Raw genomic sequence first — 16,773 nt, forward strand, 5'->3', positions numbered from 1 at the left:
GTGTTTTTCTGAATAAAGGAATCATGAACACTTTCCACGCTGCGCTTTGGTCTACTCTTCCTACCACCAACGAGAGTCGTTAGAGCAACGCATGGCCGATTCAAATCAAAATCAGACCTTACCGTGAAATGCTTACTTACAAGCCCTTAACCAACAATGTAGTTTAAGATAATATTTACTAAATAAACTAAAGTAAAAAATGGAATAAAAAGTCACACAAAATAACAATAAAGAGGCTATATACAGGGGGTACTGAGTCAATCTGTGGCGTACAGGTTAGTCAAGGTAATTTGTACATGTAGGTAGGGGTAAAGTGACAATGCATAAATAATAAACAGTGAGTAGCAGCAATGTAAATAGTCCAGGTGGCCATTTGATTAATAATTCAAAACAATTCAAATAATCGAAGCTTGATGATGACTTGGTCATTTGAATCAGCTAGGTCAAAAAACAAAACGTGCACCTAGGGGGGGCCCAGGACCGAGTTTGGGAAACCCTGGCTTACATCACCTGCTTCTGGTTTAAATGCATGTTAGGAATGCGACCCGGTTCCTTCACGTAAGCATGACTTCTGAATTTTGACAGAGACGGAGGACGTTATCTTGACCTGCATCCCCCTGGTTGGAAGAAAAATCATTATCCATCTGCCTCACCTTACCTACGGACGGCACCAATATGGGTGAATGCTGTATGTCGGCTGAAGAATTGGAGAGAAATAAGATACATCAGGAGATTGAGAGACAGCTTCGCCGGGACAAGAGAGAATCTCACCGGGAGATAAAGTTGTTGCTTTTAGGTGAGTCATGGCGTATGATTTGTATAATTGGTTATTCGGCAACTTTATGCGCGAGGCATAGTTAACTACGCTACTCCAAGTTGATTTTATGTCAATAAATAATTGTTAGAGGAATAGGCCTAGTCTAGATAGCGTTTCGACAATTATTTTAATCTTGCAAATGAACATTTGACTTTCCTCAAGTGGTTCCCATCCTCTGCGGTTTAGTTTGAACTCGTAACTCGACTTGTCTTTACTCTGCTATGGATCAGTGCCATTTAAAGACCCAGTGCAGTCAAACTACATTTCCTGGGTTTTAAATGTATTTCCACACTATGAGGTTGGAATAATACTGTGGAAGGAGGTTGGAATAATACTGTGGAATGAGGTTGGAATAATACTGTGAAATGGTGAAAACAATGATAATCCCTTTTTAGTGTAAGAGCTGTTTGAAAAGACTGCCTGATATGTCGGCCTGTTTTGGCGGTAAATTAGTAAATAGACCAATAACAAATAGGTGACCGGCTGGCTCAATTCCGTATTAGGTAGCAAAAGTTGAAATTGTGTTTTTTGCATTGGATACAAGTAGAGACTCAGAGCTACAAAATTGTATATCATACACTGCATCTGAGGAACAATGGGAAAGTAATTCTGCTTTGAAAGTTGACAAACTTGTAAACTCACTTTTGAGAAAATAGCCTTTGAATATTTTGGTACCTACTGGAGAGCTCTCCTTTGTCTACACCCATTCAGCATTGTTCACACCCTCTTAAGCCAGCCCCACCCATCTCTTTAAGGATTCACACGGGAGGTCATGCGCAAAACAGTGAGTAGTGTAGTAAAGATTAAGACTAACAGTGGCAGTTAGTAGTCACCTATAATAAGGAAAAATTCCAGGCAAACAGAAAGTGTCCAGATAGAAATATTTTATAAATATTAGATGACGCTTACCCAGACACACTAAATTGCTGTGTCATGTGAAAGAAATGCTATATATAAAATCTAATTGTATTAGTCACTTGCGCCAAATACAACAGGTGTAGACCTTACAGTGAAATGCTTACTTACAAGCCCCTAACCAACAATGCATTTTAAAAAATATGAATAAGAAATAAAAGGAAAAGTAATTAAAGAGCAGCAGTAAAATAACAAGAGCGAGAATATATACAGGGGCTACTGGTACAGAGTCAATGTGCGGGGGCACTGGTTAGTCGAGGTAATTGAGGTAATATGTACATGTAAGTAGAGTTATTAAAGTGACTATGTATAGATAATAACAGAGGGTAGCAGCGGCATAAAAGAGGGGGTGGGGGGGGCAATGCAAATAGTCTGGGTTGCCATTTGATTAGATGTTCAGGAGTCTTACGGCTTGGGGGTAGAAGCTGTTTAGAAGCCTCTTGGACCTAGACTTGGAGCTCCAGTACCGCTTGCCGAGCGGTAGCAGAGAAACAGTCTATGACTAAGGTGGCTGGAGTCTTTGACAATTTGTAGGTCCTTCCTCTGACACCGCCTGCTATAGAGGTCCTGGATGGCAGGAAGCTTGGCCCCAGTGATGTACTGGGCCGTACGCACTACCCTCTGTTGTGCCTTGCAGTCGGAGGCCGAGCTGTTGCCATACCAGGCAGTAATGCAACCAGTCAGGATGTTCTCGATGGTGCAGTTGTAGAACATTTTGAGGATCTGGGGACCCATGCCAAATCTTTTCAGTCTCCTGAGGGGGAATATGTTTTGTCGGGCCCTCTTCACGACTACCTTGGTGTGCTTGGACCATGTTAGTTTGTTGGTGATGTGGACTCCAAGGAACTTAAAGCTCTCAACCTGCTCCACTACAGCCCCGTCGATGAGAATGGGGGCATGCTCGGTCCTCTTTTTCCTGTAGTCCACAATCATCTCCTTTGTCTTGATCACGTTGAGGGAGAGGTTGTTGTCCTGGCACCACACGGCCAGGTCTCTGACCTCCTCCCTATAGGCTGTCTCGTCATTGTCAGTGATCAGGCCTACCACTGTTGTCATCGGCAAACTTAATGATGGTGCTGGAGTCGTGCCTGGCCGTGCAGTCATGAGTGAACAGGGAGTACAGGAGGGGACTGAGCACACACCCCTGAGGGGCCCCTGTGTTGAGGATCAGTGTGGCGGATGTGTTGCTACCTACCTTTACCACCTGGGGGCAGCCCGTCAGGAAGTCCAGGATCCAGTTGCAGAGGGAGGTGTTTAGTCCCAGGGTCTTTAGCTTATTAATGAGCTTTGAGGGCACTATGGTGTTGAACGCTGAGCTGTAGTCAATTAATAGCATTCTCACATAGGTGTTCCTTTTGTCCAGGTGGGAAAGGTCATTGTGGAGTGCAATAGAGATTGCATCATCTGTGGATCTATTGGTGTAGTATGCAAATTGGAGTAGGTCTAGGGTTTCTGGGATAATGGTGTTGATGTGAGCCATGACCAGCTTTTTAAATCACTTCATGGCTACAGACGTGAGTGCTACGGGTCGGTAGTCATTTAGGCAGGTTACCTTAGTCTTCTTGGGCACAGGGACTACGGTGGTCTGCTTAAAACGTGTTGGTATTACAGACTCAGACAGGGAGTGGTTGACAATGTCAGTGAAGACATTTGCCAGTTGGTCAGCGCATGCTCGCAGTACACATCCTGGTAATCCATCTGGCCCTGCGGCCTTGTGAATGTTGACCTGTTTAAAGGTCTTAATCACATCGTCTGCGGAGAGCGTGATCACACAGTCGTCCGGAACAGCTGATGCTCTCATGCATGTTTCAGTGTTATTTGAATCGAAACCAGCATAGAAGTAGTTTAGCTCGTCTGGTAGGCTTGAGTCACTGGGCAGCTCTCGGCTGTGTTTCCCTTTGTAGTCAGTAATGGTTTGCAAGCACTGCCAGTTCCGACGAGCGTAGGAGCTGTGTAGTATGATTCGATCTTAGTCCTGTATTGACGCTTTGCCTATTTGATAGTTCGTCGCAGGGCATAGCGGGATTTCCTTTAAGCTTCCGGGTTAGAGTCCTGCTCCTTGACAGCGGTAGCTCTAACCTTTAGCTCAGTGCGGATGTTGCCTGTAATCCATGGCTTCTGGTTGGGGTATGTACGTACGGTCACTGTGGGGACGACGTCATTGATGCACTTATTGATGAAGCCAATGACTGATGTGTACTCCTCAATGCCATCGGAAGACTCCCGTGACATATTCCAGTCTGTGCTAGCAAATATTAGTCCTGTAGCTTAGCATCTGCTTCATCTGAACAGTTTTTTTATTGCCCGAGTCACTGGTGCTTCCTGCCTAAATATTTGCTTGTAAGCAGGAATCAGGAGGATAGAATTATGGACAGATTTGCCAAATGGAGCACTAGGGAGAGCTTTGTACGTGTCTCTGTGTGTGGAGTAAAGGTGGTCTAGAGTTTTTTTTCCCTCTGCTTGCACATTTAACATGCTGATAGAAATTTGGTAAAACGGATTTCAGTTTCCCTGCATTAAAGGAGCGTCGCCTGCTGGATGAGCATTACCCTGTTTGCTTATGGCGGAATACAGCTCATTGAGTGCGGTCTTAGTGCCAGCATCGGTCTGTGGTGGTATGTAGACAGCTACGAAAAATACAGTTGAAAACTCTCTAGGTAGATAGCGTGGTCTACAGCTTATCTACCTCAGGTGAGAAAAATCTTGAGATTTCCTTAGATATCGTGCATCAGCTGTTGTTTAGAAATATACATAGTCCGACCCCCCCCCCCCCCCCCTTGTCTTACCAGACGCCGCTGTTCTATCTTGCCGATTCAGCGTATAACCAGCAAGCTGTATGTTGATAATGTCGTCGTTCAGCCACGTCTCCGTGAAGCATAAGATATTAAAAATTGTAATGTCCCGTTGGTAGTTTAATGTTCCTCGTAGGTTGGCAATTTTATTTTCCAATGATTGAATGTTAGCTAGTAGAACGGAAGGAAGTGGGGGTTTATTTGATCGCCTACGAATTCTCAGAAGGCAGCCCGACCTCCATCCTCTTTTTCTCCATCTTCTCTTCACACCAATGATGGGGATTTGGGCCTGTTCCCGGGAATGCAGTATGTCCTTCGCTTTGGGCTTGTCGGACTCGTTAACTTCTATAGGCTACGCCACCTGCGGGACACAGCCAGTGAAATATCAGGGCGGCAAATTCAAAAACAACAAAATGTCTTAATTCAACTTTCTCAAACATACAACTATTTTACACCATTTTAAAGATACACTTCTCCTTGATGTAACCACATTGTCCGATTTCAAAAAGGCTTTACAGCGAAAGCAAAACATTAGATTATGTTAGGAGAGTACATAGACAAAAATAATCACACAGCCATTTTCCAAGCAAGGACATGTGTCAATAAAACCCAAAACACAGCTAAATGAAGCACTAACCTTTGACGATCTTCATCAGATGACACTCCTAGGACATTATGTTACACAATACATGTATGTTTTGTTCGATAAAGTTCATATTTATATCCAAAAACAGCATTTTACATTGGCGCGTGATGTTCAGAAAATGTATTCCCACCAAAACGTCCGGTGAATGTGCACATCAATTTACAAAAATACTCATCATAAACGTTAACAAAATAAATAACAATTATTTTAAGAATTATAGATAGACTACCCCTGGATGCAACTGCTGTGTCAGATTTTAAAATAGCTTTACGGAGAAAGCACATTTTTCAATATTCTGAGTACATAGCTCAGCCATCACGGTGAGCTATTCAGACACCCGCCAAGTTCGGGGCAACCTAAACTCAGAATAAGTATTAGAAATATTCTCTTACCTTTGCTGACCTTCGTCAGAATGCACTCCCAGAACTGCTACTTCCACAATAAATGTTGTTTTTGTTCGAAATAATCCATATTTATGTACAAATACTCCGTTTTGTTCGTGCATACAGATCACTTATCCAAAGGCATAACACACGAGCGCGGAACGAGAGACAAAAAGTCAAAATGTTCCATTATCGTACTTAGAAGCATGTCAAACGCTGTTTAAAATCAACCTTTATGGTATTTTTTACGTAAAATTGCGATAATATTCCAACCGGACAATAACATATTCATTCAAGAAGAAAAAGAAGGAACGGTGTGCTCGTGTGACCGTGCATATCCAATCCCTTTGTTGCCAGGCAGACCACTCAGTAACTGAGCTCCTATTATCTGCCCAGTGACAGGAGAATGCTCAAACCACTTTCTGAAGGCTTTAGACAGCCAATGGAAGCCTTAGGAAGTGCAACATCACCCCACAGACACTGTAGGTTTGATAGAGAATCAAAAGAAGAACTACATTTCTCAGACTTTCCACTTCCTGCTTGGATTCTTCTCAGGTTTTTGCCTGCCATATGAGTTCTGTTATACTCACAGACACCATTCAAACAGTTTTAGAAACTTCAGAGTGTTTTTATCCAAATCTACTAATAATATGCATATTCTAGTTTCTGGGCCAGAGTAGTAACCTGTTTAAATTGGGTACGTTTTTCATCCGGCCATGAAAATACTGCCCCCTAGCCCAGACAGGTTAAAGGAAAAAAAAGCTTCTGCCAGTTCGTGGTGAGTAATCACTGTTCTGATGTTTAGAAGTTATTTTTGGTCTCATAAGAGACGGTAGCAGCAACATAATGTACAGAATAAGTAAAAAAAAAAAAAAAAATTACAAAGAATGCAAAAAAAAAATGGCAAAAAAACACAATTGGTTAGGAGCACGTAAAATGTCAGCCATCTTCTCCGGCACCATGATACATGATACCCCCAGCCACATATTTCCAAGTGGATGGGTGTCTACAGAAGGTGTAAACGGTACAGCCAAATGGTTACTTGCATAGTACCAATATCAGAAATAGATAGTGTCAATATAAATAAAATAATATACAGTATGTACAAGAACAATATCAGTGATAGATGGGGTAGTTATATACATACAATCAGCGATAAAGTGGCTGAGCAGCAGGATAATAAATTATAATTGTAGCATCAATGTATGGAGTGTGTGTTAGGAGAGAGTTATTAGAATAGAGGCACTGCAGATAGTGCTGATGACTGGGCCGTCCGAACCACGCATGAACAAGGGGATCTATATTCTGAGAGCCTGTTTCTCTCCTGCCCTTGACTTTGGTGTAGGGCATGTGATGTCCATAGCCTCTTCGTCGCAAAACTCCCTGATCTTCTCAAAAACATGTTTGTCTAGCTGTGTCCAGTCCAGGTGGTGCTTGAACAGGCAGACCATCTATGGGAGGAAGGGTGTTAGCGTTGCGCAGCAGCTGAAACCTGGTCCCGACTGAGTCCGAACACTCCTTGGCGACAACAACACCAGGCTCCAGAGCATCGAAACTGTAAAACAGGAAATAACAAAAAAAAAGAAATTACAACCTTGCACAACATAATTTCACCTTCCAAGTTTAGATAAGAAGAATAACCTCATACAATGCAATGAAAATCATATTCACCTGAAGTGCTGGTACTGCTTGAACTGTGGCAGCGGAGTACAGAGTCAACGTGTTGTTGCCAGCCATACAGTATTTTTCCACCAGCACCGTACCATCCTCCAGTCCAACCAGCTGTGGGATGTTGACCCCTGTCACAGTGCTGTCCTTCACAACACCAGAAATCTCAGACAAAGTGTTCACTCTGGTCTTTCTGAAGCGCTGCTTTGGTGAGGCCGAAGCACCAGTCGAGGGCACACTTGGTGTGGCCTGTGATCAGGAAGTGAAGGTCCAGACTGTGGTGGAGCTTGTGCATGGTCCGCCAGGCACAATACCAGAGCACAAACTTGTTCTTGTTTTGGCCACTGCAGTTATCACAAATTAGGTACATATGTTTTTCCCCAACTCCGTAGTTGGTGAAGAAATGAGGCTTGTAGTTGATTGCGCTGATGCCTTTGCTGGATGTCATGCCTTCATCAATCAAGTAGTTGACTTGTTGTGTTATTCATTACATTACATTTACGTCATTTAGCAGACACTCTTATCCAGAGCGACTTACAAATTGGTGCATTCACCTTATGATATCCAGTGGAACAACCACTTTACAATAGTACATCTATATCTTTTTTGGGGGGAGGGTGGGGGGGGGGGGGGTGGGGGGGGGGGGGTTAGAAGGATTACTTAATCCTATCCCAGGTATTCCTTAATGAGGTGGGGTTTCAGGTGTCTCCGGAAGGTGGTGATTGACTCCGCTGTCCTGGCGTCGTGAGGGAGCTTGTTCCACCATTGGGGTGCCAGAGCAGCGAACAGTTTTGACTGGGCTGAGCGGGAACTGTGCTTCCACAGAGGTAGGGAGGCGAGCAGGCCAGAGGTGGATGAACGCAGTGCCCTTCTTTGGGTGTAGGGACTGATCAGAGCCTGAAGGTACGGAGGTGCCGTTCCCCTCACAGCTCCGTAGGCAAGCACCATGGTCTTGTAGCAGATGCGAGCTTCAACTGGAAGCCAATGGACACCAAACAAGCCACACTTGCAAGGAGTTTAAAAGGAGATGGGACCTGGCTGCGTAGGGTCCAGAATGATAGTGCACCTGCAAACAACAAAAGAAGATTAAGTTAATGAAAAGAAAATGTAACGTAAGATCATTTTTTAATGCATCATTATCAGGTAAGTTTCACTTACCTACAAATATGCAGAGCAGCAGCACTGTATACAGAAACATAATCTTGGAAACTGGAAATTAAAATGATAACACACAGCCCAACTACACGCATCTCTAGAAAATACAGAAATAATGTTAGATCAATAAAAGTAGTGCCAATCGTGTTTGAGGTCAATTAAATAATCAAAACGTTTTGCTTATGCGTTACATACCAAGTGTTGGCATTGATTCCTTGTAGAGACTCCACACTGCTGCTTTTGTCACATGGAATGGCAGTAGCTTTCCACCAAAGTGTTTGTGTCCTGGGTGGCGTCCTGGTAATACTATTGCATTATCCTCTGCGTAGTTGTTGATGAAGTTCACCACTCGTCCTCATTCTTCAGGTGTAACCTGTGCTTGCTTGGGCCAGCTCTTATTTTGATGGGAGGCATTAGACCATTCTCCTTGTATGACTGGTGGAGGAGAGTCAGGAGGGTTCTACTGATGCTGAAAGACAAATTCCAGATACAAATATTTTGGCGTTATTATACAATAGATAGCTGTAATCACCGTCAGACATACCTGGCTAACTTGATGGGTCATGTAATCATCTGGCAAAGTGGAGTCTTTTGTTTAGACATGCTAGCTAAACATTGAACCATAATCTTAATCCATAGAGTACTAGCAATAGAAACCGATTGTCATAACTAGCTAAAGTTAACCAAATAGGTTAAATGTTAGCTAGTTAGCTAGCTAACATTAGGCTATAACTAGCAATGCGAAATGGTATTCTGAGATAACATTACTACACACAGATCATAAACGTAATGTTAGCAAGCAAGCCAATGTTAACAAGCAAGCCTAGCTAGCTAACAGTACGCTTTAGCAACTTTCTGACAAAATTAGAAACATGTAATATCTGAAACTGTTGCTAGACTTACCCGTATACATGGATGAATGTATAAGACGTCCTGTGTCGTTTCCATTGCTTGGCCCGTTGTTGTGTCAAGTCACTCTGGCACACTCAGACGAGAGTAATCTGAACAGTAGTTGCAGTGAAGTTCTAATAAAATGGATACTTGCATAGTCAACTCTTTTTTTGTTACGTTTTAATACGCAATTCTTAAAAAAAGTTGCTTTTGACAGGATTACCTACTGACCAGCTCAAATAGACAGAAGCGTGCTATATGGCAGACCAATCCAAATTCATCTCTCGGCACTCATTATCTCAGCCAATCATGGCTAGCGAGAAGGTTGCTGACTTTTTCTGTGGCCTAACCAACTAGGCTCATAATTAAAATGTTTTATTCGTATTTACATACAAGTTTTTTATTAAGGCACATGAAGGTTAATGTGTTCGAGAAGGCATTTCTGCCCCAAAAACTATTTTGATAAAAAAAAAAAAAGGTTTAAGTTCAAATGGCTCTCCTGTGACGTAGTGACCCACGACATACGCCTAGTTTCCTGAAACGGGTCACATTTAGAGTTTCAAACCTCTCTGCCAATATCTAAACCTGTCCAGTGTCCACTTTATCAGTTAATTGTAAAATATTCACATGAAAATCTGTCGCAAAATTGGATTGAAACCTAACCATTGTCATAAAATCTGTTTTTATGAAAATCTGTTTTTATACAGAATGTAAATAAATGCAAACATCAGTAAGGCAAGGAGAAGACTTGTGAAAAGCCATGTTTGTTTCTGCCGTCTCAATCAATAAATCAAATGTTTGTTTCCCCAATATGTTTGTTTCCCCTACCCACTCAGACCACTCCCAGACACTCCTAGCAAGATTCTTGCTTGAGAATTTGCTCTTTGCTAAGAAGCTATTTTTGTTTATTTTTCACAATTTGAATTGAAAACAATCACAGTAAGGTACTTTATTGTTACCCAGAAATACTGAGATAAAATGGCTGCATTAGACCTCTAAATCTGCAGGGGTATTCAGGGTGCTAGGTACGATTTGATTTTGCGGCCCACATAGGCCTACCATTTAGTCTGTCCAATAAAAGGCTACTAACTTGAAATCATGGAAGAACATAACAATTTTGTAGTTTTGTGAGGGGGGGGTGTAGGCTTTCAGTTAGAAGTAAATCGAAGCTGTGGAAGTTCAGAATAATCCACCATATACATGTTTAAAAATTAAAATAGCCTTATATTTATTTGAAAACAATGTAGCCTATAAACTTGCTTTCTTTAGACGTCAAATCATCAAATCAAATCACATCAAATTGTATTTGTCACATGAGCTGAATACAACCTTACTGTGAAATGCTTACTTACAAGCCCTTAACCAACAATGCAGTTTTAAGAAAATAAGGGTTAAGAAAATATTTACCAAAAAAATGAATCATAAAAGTAACACAATAACAAGGCTATATCACAGGAGGTTGGTGGCACCTTAATTGGGGAGGACGGGCTCATGGTAATGGCTGGAGTGGAATCTGTGGAATGGTATCAAATACATCAAACACATGGTTTGATGCTATTCCATTTGCTCCTTTCCAGACTTTATTATGAGCCATCCTCCCCTCAGCAGCCACTGGGCTATATACAGGGGGTCTGATATCCAGAAGCTATTTTCGGTCATAAGAGAAATTAGAAGAAACATTATGTACACAATTTGTTACAAACCATGCTAAAAAATATTATAATAGCACAATTGGTTAGGACCCGTAAAACACCATGAGATAAACATCTAGTCTATATATCACCTCTATGGAATAGTATGCTGCATCTTCCCTGACAGAACAAGTTTTCTTATCATAGTTGTTCTCCAGAGAAGCCCTGGGCAGTTGAATAGGTATGAGTCACTCCAGACCAAGGCTACACTTTTTGTCTTGGTGATTTTCAGTCCTGAAAAAGGTTAGTATTACTGGCAGAGTAATTACAGTCAGGTCGAATAACAGTAGGCTACATTTTTTTAAATGACTGTCTGTACCTCTGCATGACATAGTTTAAATGTACTGTACAAAGTGTGACTGAATGTGTAGTCTAGGAGTGACTGATGGTGAGTGGGCATTATCATTCATAGAACAGTCCTTCAAAACTATTTGGAAAGGGACCAAGAAGCACTTGCCTCTATCCTACCGTCACACTTATCTAAATAAACTGAGTCACCTGCATCTCTCTTCTATCCAAACTGTCATCTAGCACATTTTATCTCTCTGATCAGCAGTTATGGCTATGTGTGGTATGTGGACAAGTGGCAGTAGTTGATCCTGGCTTGCATTTTAATGCAACAGTCATGTGAGCCCAACTACAATGCAATTTAATGTCAGAATTTCTCATAGTGAAATGATTACTAGCCACACCGTACTATTGTAATAGCTACATGAAGGCCTACTGCACTATTGCAAAATTGTCACACGGTTCATTTTACTACTTACTATCAAAACATGGATTGTTCTTAGGTTATTTTAGGAATGCGTTAAGCATTACAGGACATTGAAGAAAGGTCAAACCAATCTTATCCTTCAGCTTTAGTTAACAAACTTCTCAATGTTTTCCTGCTCTAAAGGTCATATTATTGGCCAATAAGCCAAAGTATGCAATGCATGTGGATGAAGTGGTACCTTTATGTAACACACACCCACATGTAACACACACATTCTCGTACACATGCGTACATAAACTCTCTCTCTCACACACACGTTTGTTTTACTATCCTTGTCTGGACTAAACAATTGATTCCCATTCAAAAATAAAAAAATAAGCATAAATACCCTTTTTCCTTGTGGGGACCGGCAAAATATTTTCATTGTTTTACTATACTTATGAGGACTTCTGGTCCCCACAAGGATAGTAAAACGAAACACACATACACTCAGGGTTGTGCTCAATTCACAATTTTGGAATTGACTCCAATAGACCTCGACAGTTTGTAGTCCCAAAAACAGGAAATTAGTAGAATATTTGCATAAATGTTTGTTTTCGTTGATCATTCCTTCTAAGATTGTCCTGAAAATCTATTGTTTCATCAATATTTGATATGCATGTGTATAACAACATGTTTGATGTTTTATGTACAATATGTATATTTGTATTGACTACACCTAATTTAGAAGAGGCATTTTGAATTTCATAGGAAATAGAATTTAATTTTGTGAAATTCTTTAATTCAAATTTGAATTGAAATTCTTTATCCTGTTTACTACTTAAATTCAAGAATTGAATTGGGATTTGTGAGGCACTCTCAATTCAATTCTAAATTGAGCCCAATCCTGACACACACCGACATTCACAGACTCATGTCTCTCCTTTCCCAGGGACTGGTGAGAGTGGGAAGAGCACCTTCATCAAGCAGATGAGGATCATCCATGGGACGGGCTACTCCGAGGAGGACAAGCGAGGCTTCACCAAGCTGGTGTACCAGAACATCGTCATTGCTGTTCAGAAAATGATCCAAGCCATGAAGACCCTACGGATTGATTTCAAAGATCACCAGAACATTGCAAGCAGCTTGTCAGAAGATTCAATATCATATGATTGTGTTTTTCTAAAGGGGCTTGCTGGGTCATAAGTTTAAGTATCAATCTCTAGGAACATCTACTCTATGAATAGGTTTTTATTTCCATATCTAAAACGACATCTCTGTGTGTTCCAGAGCCATGCAGACAAGCTGAGCAGGGTGGAGGCAGACATATTGACCAACCTGGAACCGTGGCAGGTGGATGGCATCAGAAGACTGTGGAGTGACCAGGGCATGCAGACGTGCTACGAGCGTAGGAGGGAGTACCAGCTCTCTGACTCTACCAAATAGTGAGATTTGTCTTTTACCCACTCACTCAGTCCAAGCTAAGGTATACATGCGTGTACACTCAACAAGTCCCAGCTCCTTGATTCTGCCAAATTTGTGATCTTTATCCATAGATAGATAGATGTGACTATGCACTCCATAATAAGTCAGGTATCTAGTGTTAGGGTATTTAGCAAAGTATGTGCCACTGCCAATGCATTTTCTTGTTATTTTCATGACAGTTACCTGAGTGACCTGGACAGAATCGCTGCGCCCTCATACCTCCCCACTCTGCAGGATATCCTCAGGGTCAGGGTCCCTACCACTGGCATCATAGAGTATCCCTTTGACCTCAAGACTGTCATCTTCAGGTCAGTGACCTCTCTATTGGAGTAATGCTGTCAGAGCCTTGTTGTCCACTGAGGCTATGGTTCTGTTTATATACTTCTACTATACTTTTTTCCACCCACCCATCCTTCCTTCCTTCCTTCTTTCCTTGCAGTAATCTCTGATCTAACTTGTTTGGATCTTTGAAAGCTATGTACTGTAGTTGAGCTCTTACCTCCACTTATTTAGTAATGTTAGACCAGTGATTACTTCAAGGAAGAGTGGAGGGAATGAGGGAAGGAAGTATTCCCCATGGCAGCATTTTAAATGACACCCTAAAGGTGGTGCCCTATAGCTGGAATAGAGTGTGATTTGAGATGTGTTCCGTGTTGTTTTTACCAGGATGGTGGATGTTGGAGGTCAAAGGTCAGAGAGGAGGAAGTGGATCCACTGTTTTGAGAGGGTCACCTCCATCATCTTCCTGGTGGCTCTCAGCGAGTACGACCAGGTCCTCTATGAGAACGCCAATGTGGTGAGTTGTTTCTCCCGTGGTCATATAAAGTCAAATAAATTATTTGGGGTACTGTAAAATGTACTACCACTACCTGCCAGGTAGACTCCCTTCATTGTGTATGTGCGCAGTAGTGTATAATCAAAGATGCTGTGTGAACACTGCTGTGGAGGGTTCAATTTAATTCCAAGCCTAAGTGTTTTTAGATGTATATTATTCTACCAATAACAAATTTGAACACGATCTGAATCTTCCTATGTGTTTATGTTCCTTGCAGAATCGATTAGAGGAGAGCAAAGCCTTGTTTACAACCATCGTCACCTATCCCTGGTTCCAGGAGTCCTCCATCATCCTCTTCCTCAACAAAACAGACCTCCTAGCGGACAAGATCTTACACTCCAACCTAGCAGACTACTTCTCAGCGTTCACTGGTTAGTACACTAGACTAGTACACTGGTAGTCATGCATTTAGTTGTATATTCATGCTATACTCCAACCTTGCTGAGTACTTTCCTAAGTACACTGGATAGTTATGCCTTGATATGTGTGTGTCAATAACTTTTACATATCCATGGTTGGGGTCAATTCCACCTAAATTCCAGTGAATTAGAGTTCATTCCTATATATTAAAAAAACAGAGTCCATATCCAATTCAAGTGACAGGAACTGGAATTGACCCCAACTCTGACCGTATTATGCACGAAGCGATTCCCAGTGTATTTTACGTACATTATTTTTCATAAATGTATTTTTTTAAAGGTCCACAGAGAGATGCAGAGTCTGCTAAGATGTTCATCCTGAATATGTACAAAGAGCAGCACATAGGGCGTCACAAATCTCTGTACAATCACTTCACCTGTGCTACCGATACAGAGAACATCAGAGTTGTCTCCAAAGCTGTCAGGGACACAGTCTTCCAAGAAAACCTGGATCGGTTCGGGTTAGGGGTTTAGGACTAGCGTGGTCAAAGATCTGTATATGCTACAAACGTGTTATTTTAGTTTGGTTACAGTTTTGCTACGGAGTAACTGTGGTCGTGAATAACACACTTTCTTACTATAGCTAGACTTCAGAAACATTTTGATATACACTGCCATTCAAAAGTTTGGGGTCACTTAGAAATGTCCTTGTTTTTTAAAGAAAATCACATTTTTTGTCCATTAAAATAACATCAAATTATTGTGAATCTAATGTACTTGTCCTCATGCTCAGTGTTGACGTTGAGAACTCTCCATAGAGACTGGTGTTTTGCGAGTCAACAGTGAAGCGGCGACTCTGGGACGCTGGCCTTCTAGGCAGAGTTGCAAAGAAAAAGCCATATCTCAGACTGGCCAATAAAAAGAAAAAATTAAGATGGGCAAAAGAATACAGACACTGGACAGAGGAACTCTGCCTAGAAGGCCAGCATCCCGGAGTCGCCTCTTCACTGTTGACGTTGAGACTGGTGTTTTGCGTGTACTATCTAATGAAGCTGCCGGTTGAGGACCTGTGAGGCGTCTGTTTCTCAAACTAGACACTGTAATGTACTTGTCCTCTTGCTCAGTTGTGCACCGTGGCCTCCCACTCCTCTTTCTATTCTGGTTAGAGCCAGTTTGCGCTCTTCTGTGAAGGGAGTAGTACACTGCGTTGCACGAGATCTTCAGTTTCTTGGCAATTTCTCGCATGGAATAGCCTTCATTTCTCAGAACAAGAATAGACTGACGAGTTTCAGAATAATTTTCTTTGTTTCTGGTCATTTTGAGCCTGTAATCGAACCCACAGATGCTGATGCTCCAGATAATCAACTTGTCCAAAGAAGGCCGGTTGTATTGCTTCTTTAATCAGCATAACAGTTTTCAGCTGTGCTAACATAATTGCAAAAGGGTTTTCTAATGATCAATTAGCTTTTTAAAATGATAAACTTGGATTAGCTAACACAACGTGCCATTGGAACACAGGAGTGATGGTTGCTGATAATGGACCTCTGTACGCCTATGTAGATATTCCCCCAAAAAATCAGCCGTTTACAACATTAACAAAGTCTACACTGTATTTCTGATCAATTTGATGTTATTTTAATGGACAGAAAATGTGCTTTTCTTTCAAAAACAAGGACATTTCTATGTGACCCCAAACTTTTGAACGGTTGTGTGTATATATATTTTTACTTTTTACTTTTTTTTTTACATCAGCAGTTGTCACAGTGCTATACAGATACCCAGCCTAAACCCCCAAAGAACAACCATGGAGTTTTTCCTAGCCACTGTGCTTCTCCATTGCTTGCTCTTTAGGGTTTTATGCTTGGTATCTGTAAAGCACTTTGTGACAACTGCTGATGTAAAAGGGCTTTATAAAATACATTTGATTGAATTTGATTGTAAAAAGTATGAATTGTAAGAACTAACAGACAGTCTCTTGAACATCTACCATATTATGAGATGGGGTATCAGTAGGCTATTCCATCTGTATGACATGGTTGATGAGAAAAATACCCTGGGAAGAATGTTGCCGATCCTGCCTGCACAGTCCCTGCAAGTTAAGAGGAAGTAAAGGGAAAATATGCCCACAGCGTCAAAGTTCCTTAGTTTACATTTGTGTTGTAATAGGTGCGTTTCACATTGTGTATGTTTTATAATTGACACTTACCTCCTTTTTTGTATCTATAAAACTTCAAATAAATGATCAACACAATTATCAACACATTCAAAGGATCCTGGAATGGTCACTGGTTTGTCAATGTTTGTGCAGGTATCTTAGCAATAAATCATTAAAATCGACCCTATGGAGAGTTCTGTCTCATTTCTCACAGGACATGTAGGGTAGGGAACTAACCTGTGGTTTAATATTGTAATAGTTCATGATAGTCTATATAATTTATTATA

At 41.4% G+C, this 16,773-nt stretch overlaps 1 protein-coding gene across 1 annotated transcript; it reads left to right on the forward strand.

Annotated features, from left to right (window-relative positions):
* The first annotated feature begins 522 nt into the window (after nt 1-522).
* Nucleotides 523-15,451, forward strand: LOC115149347 (guanine nucleotide-binding protein subunit alpha-14). Its single transcript, XM_029692144.1, has 7 exons — nt 523-796; nt 12,605-12,789; nt 12,943-13,097; nt 13,317-13,445; nt 13,804-13,933; nt 14,190-14,343; nt 14,672-15,451. Exons 1-7 carry the CDS (start codon nt 676-678, stop codon nt 14,863-14,865), a joined length of 1,068 nt encoding a protein of 355 aa, XP_029548004.1. The 5' UTR covers nt 523-675; the 3' UTR covers nt 14,866-15,451.
* Nucleotides 15,452-16,773: the final 1,322 nt, after the last annotated feature.

Source organism: Salmo trutta, chromosome 15 (assembly GCF_901001165.1).
Source record: "Salmo trutta chromosome 15, fSalTru1.1, whole genome shotgun sequence".
Lineage (NCBI taxonomy): Eukaryota > Metazoa > Chordata > Actinopteri > Salmoniformes > Salmonidae > Salmo > Salmo trutta.

Excerpts from the sequence above, each read along its gene's own strand:
- LOC115149347 (XM_029692144.1), top strand. The coding sequence starts at position 676 with ATGGGTGAATGCTGTATGTCGGCTGAAGAATTGGAGAGAAATAAGATA. Across the intron at positions 12,790-12,942 it reads TCAAAGATCACCAGAACATT|AGCCATGCAGACAAGCTGAG; the intron begins GCAAGCAGCTTG and ends TGTGTGTTCCAG. Across the intron at positions 13,446-13,803 it reads CTCAAGACTGTCATCTTCAG|GATGGTGGATGTTGGAGGTC; the intron begins GTCAGTGACCTC and ends TGTTTTTACCAG.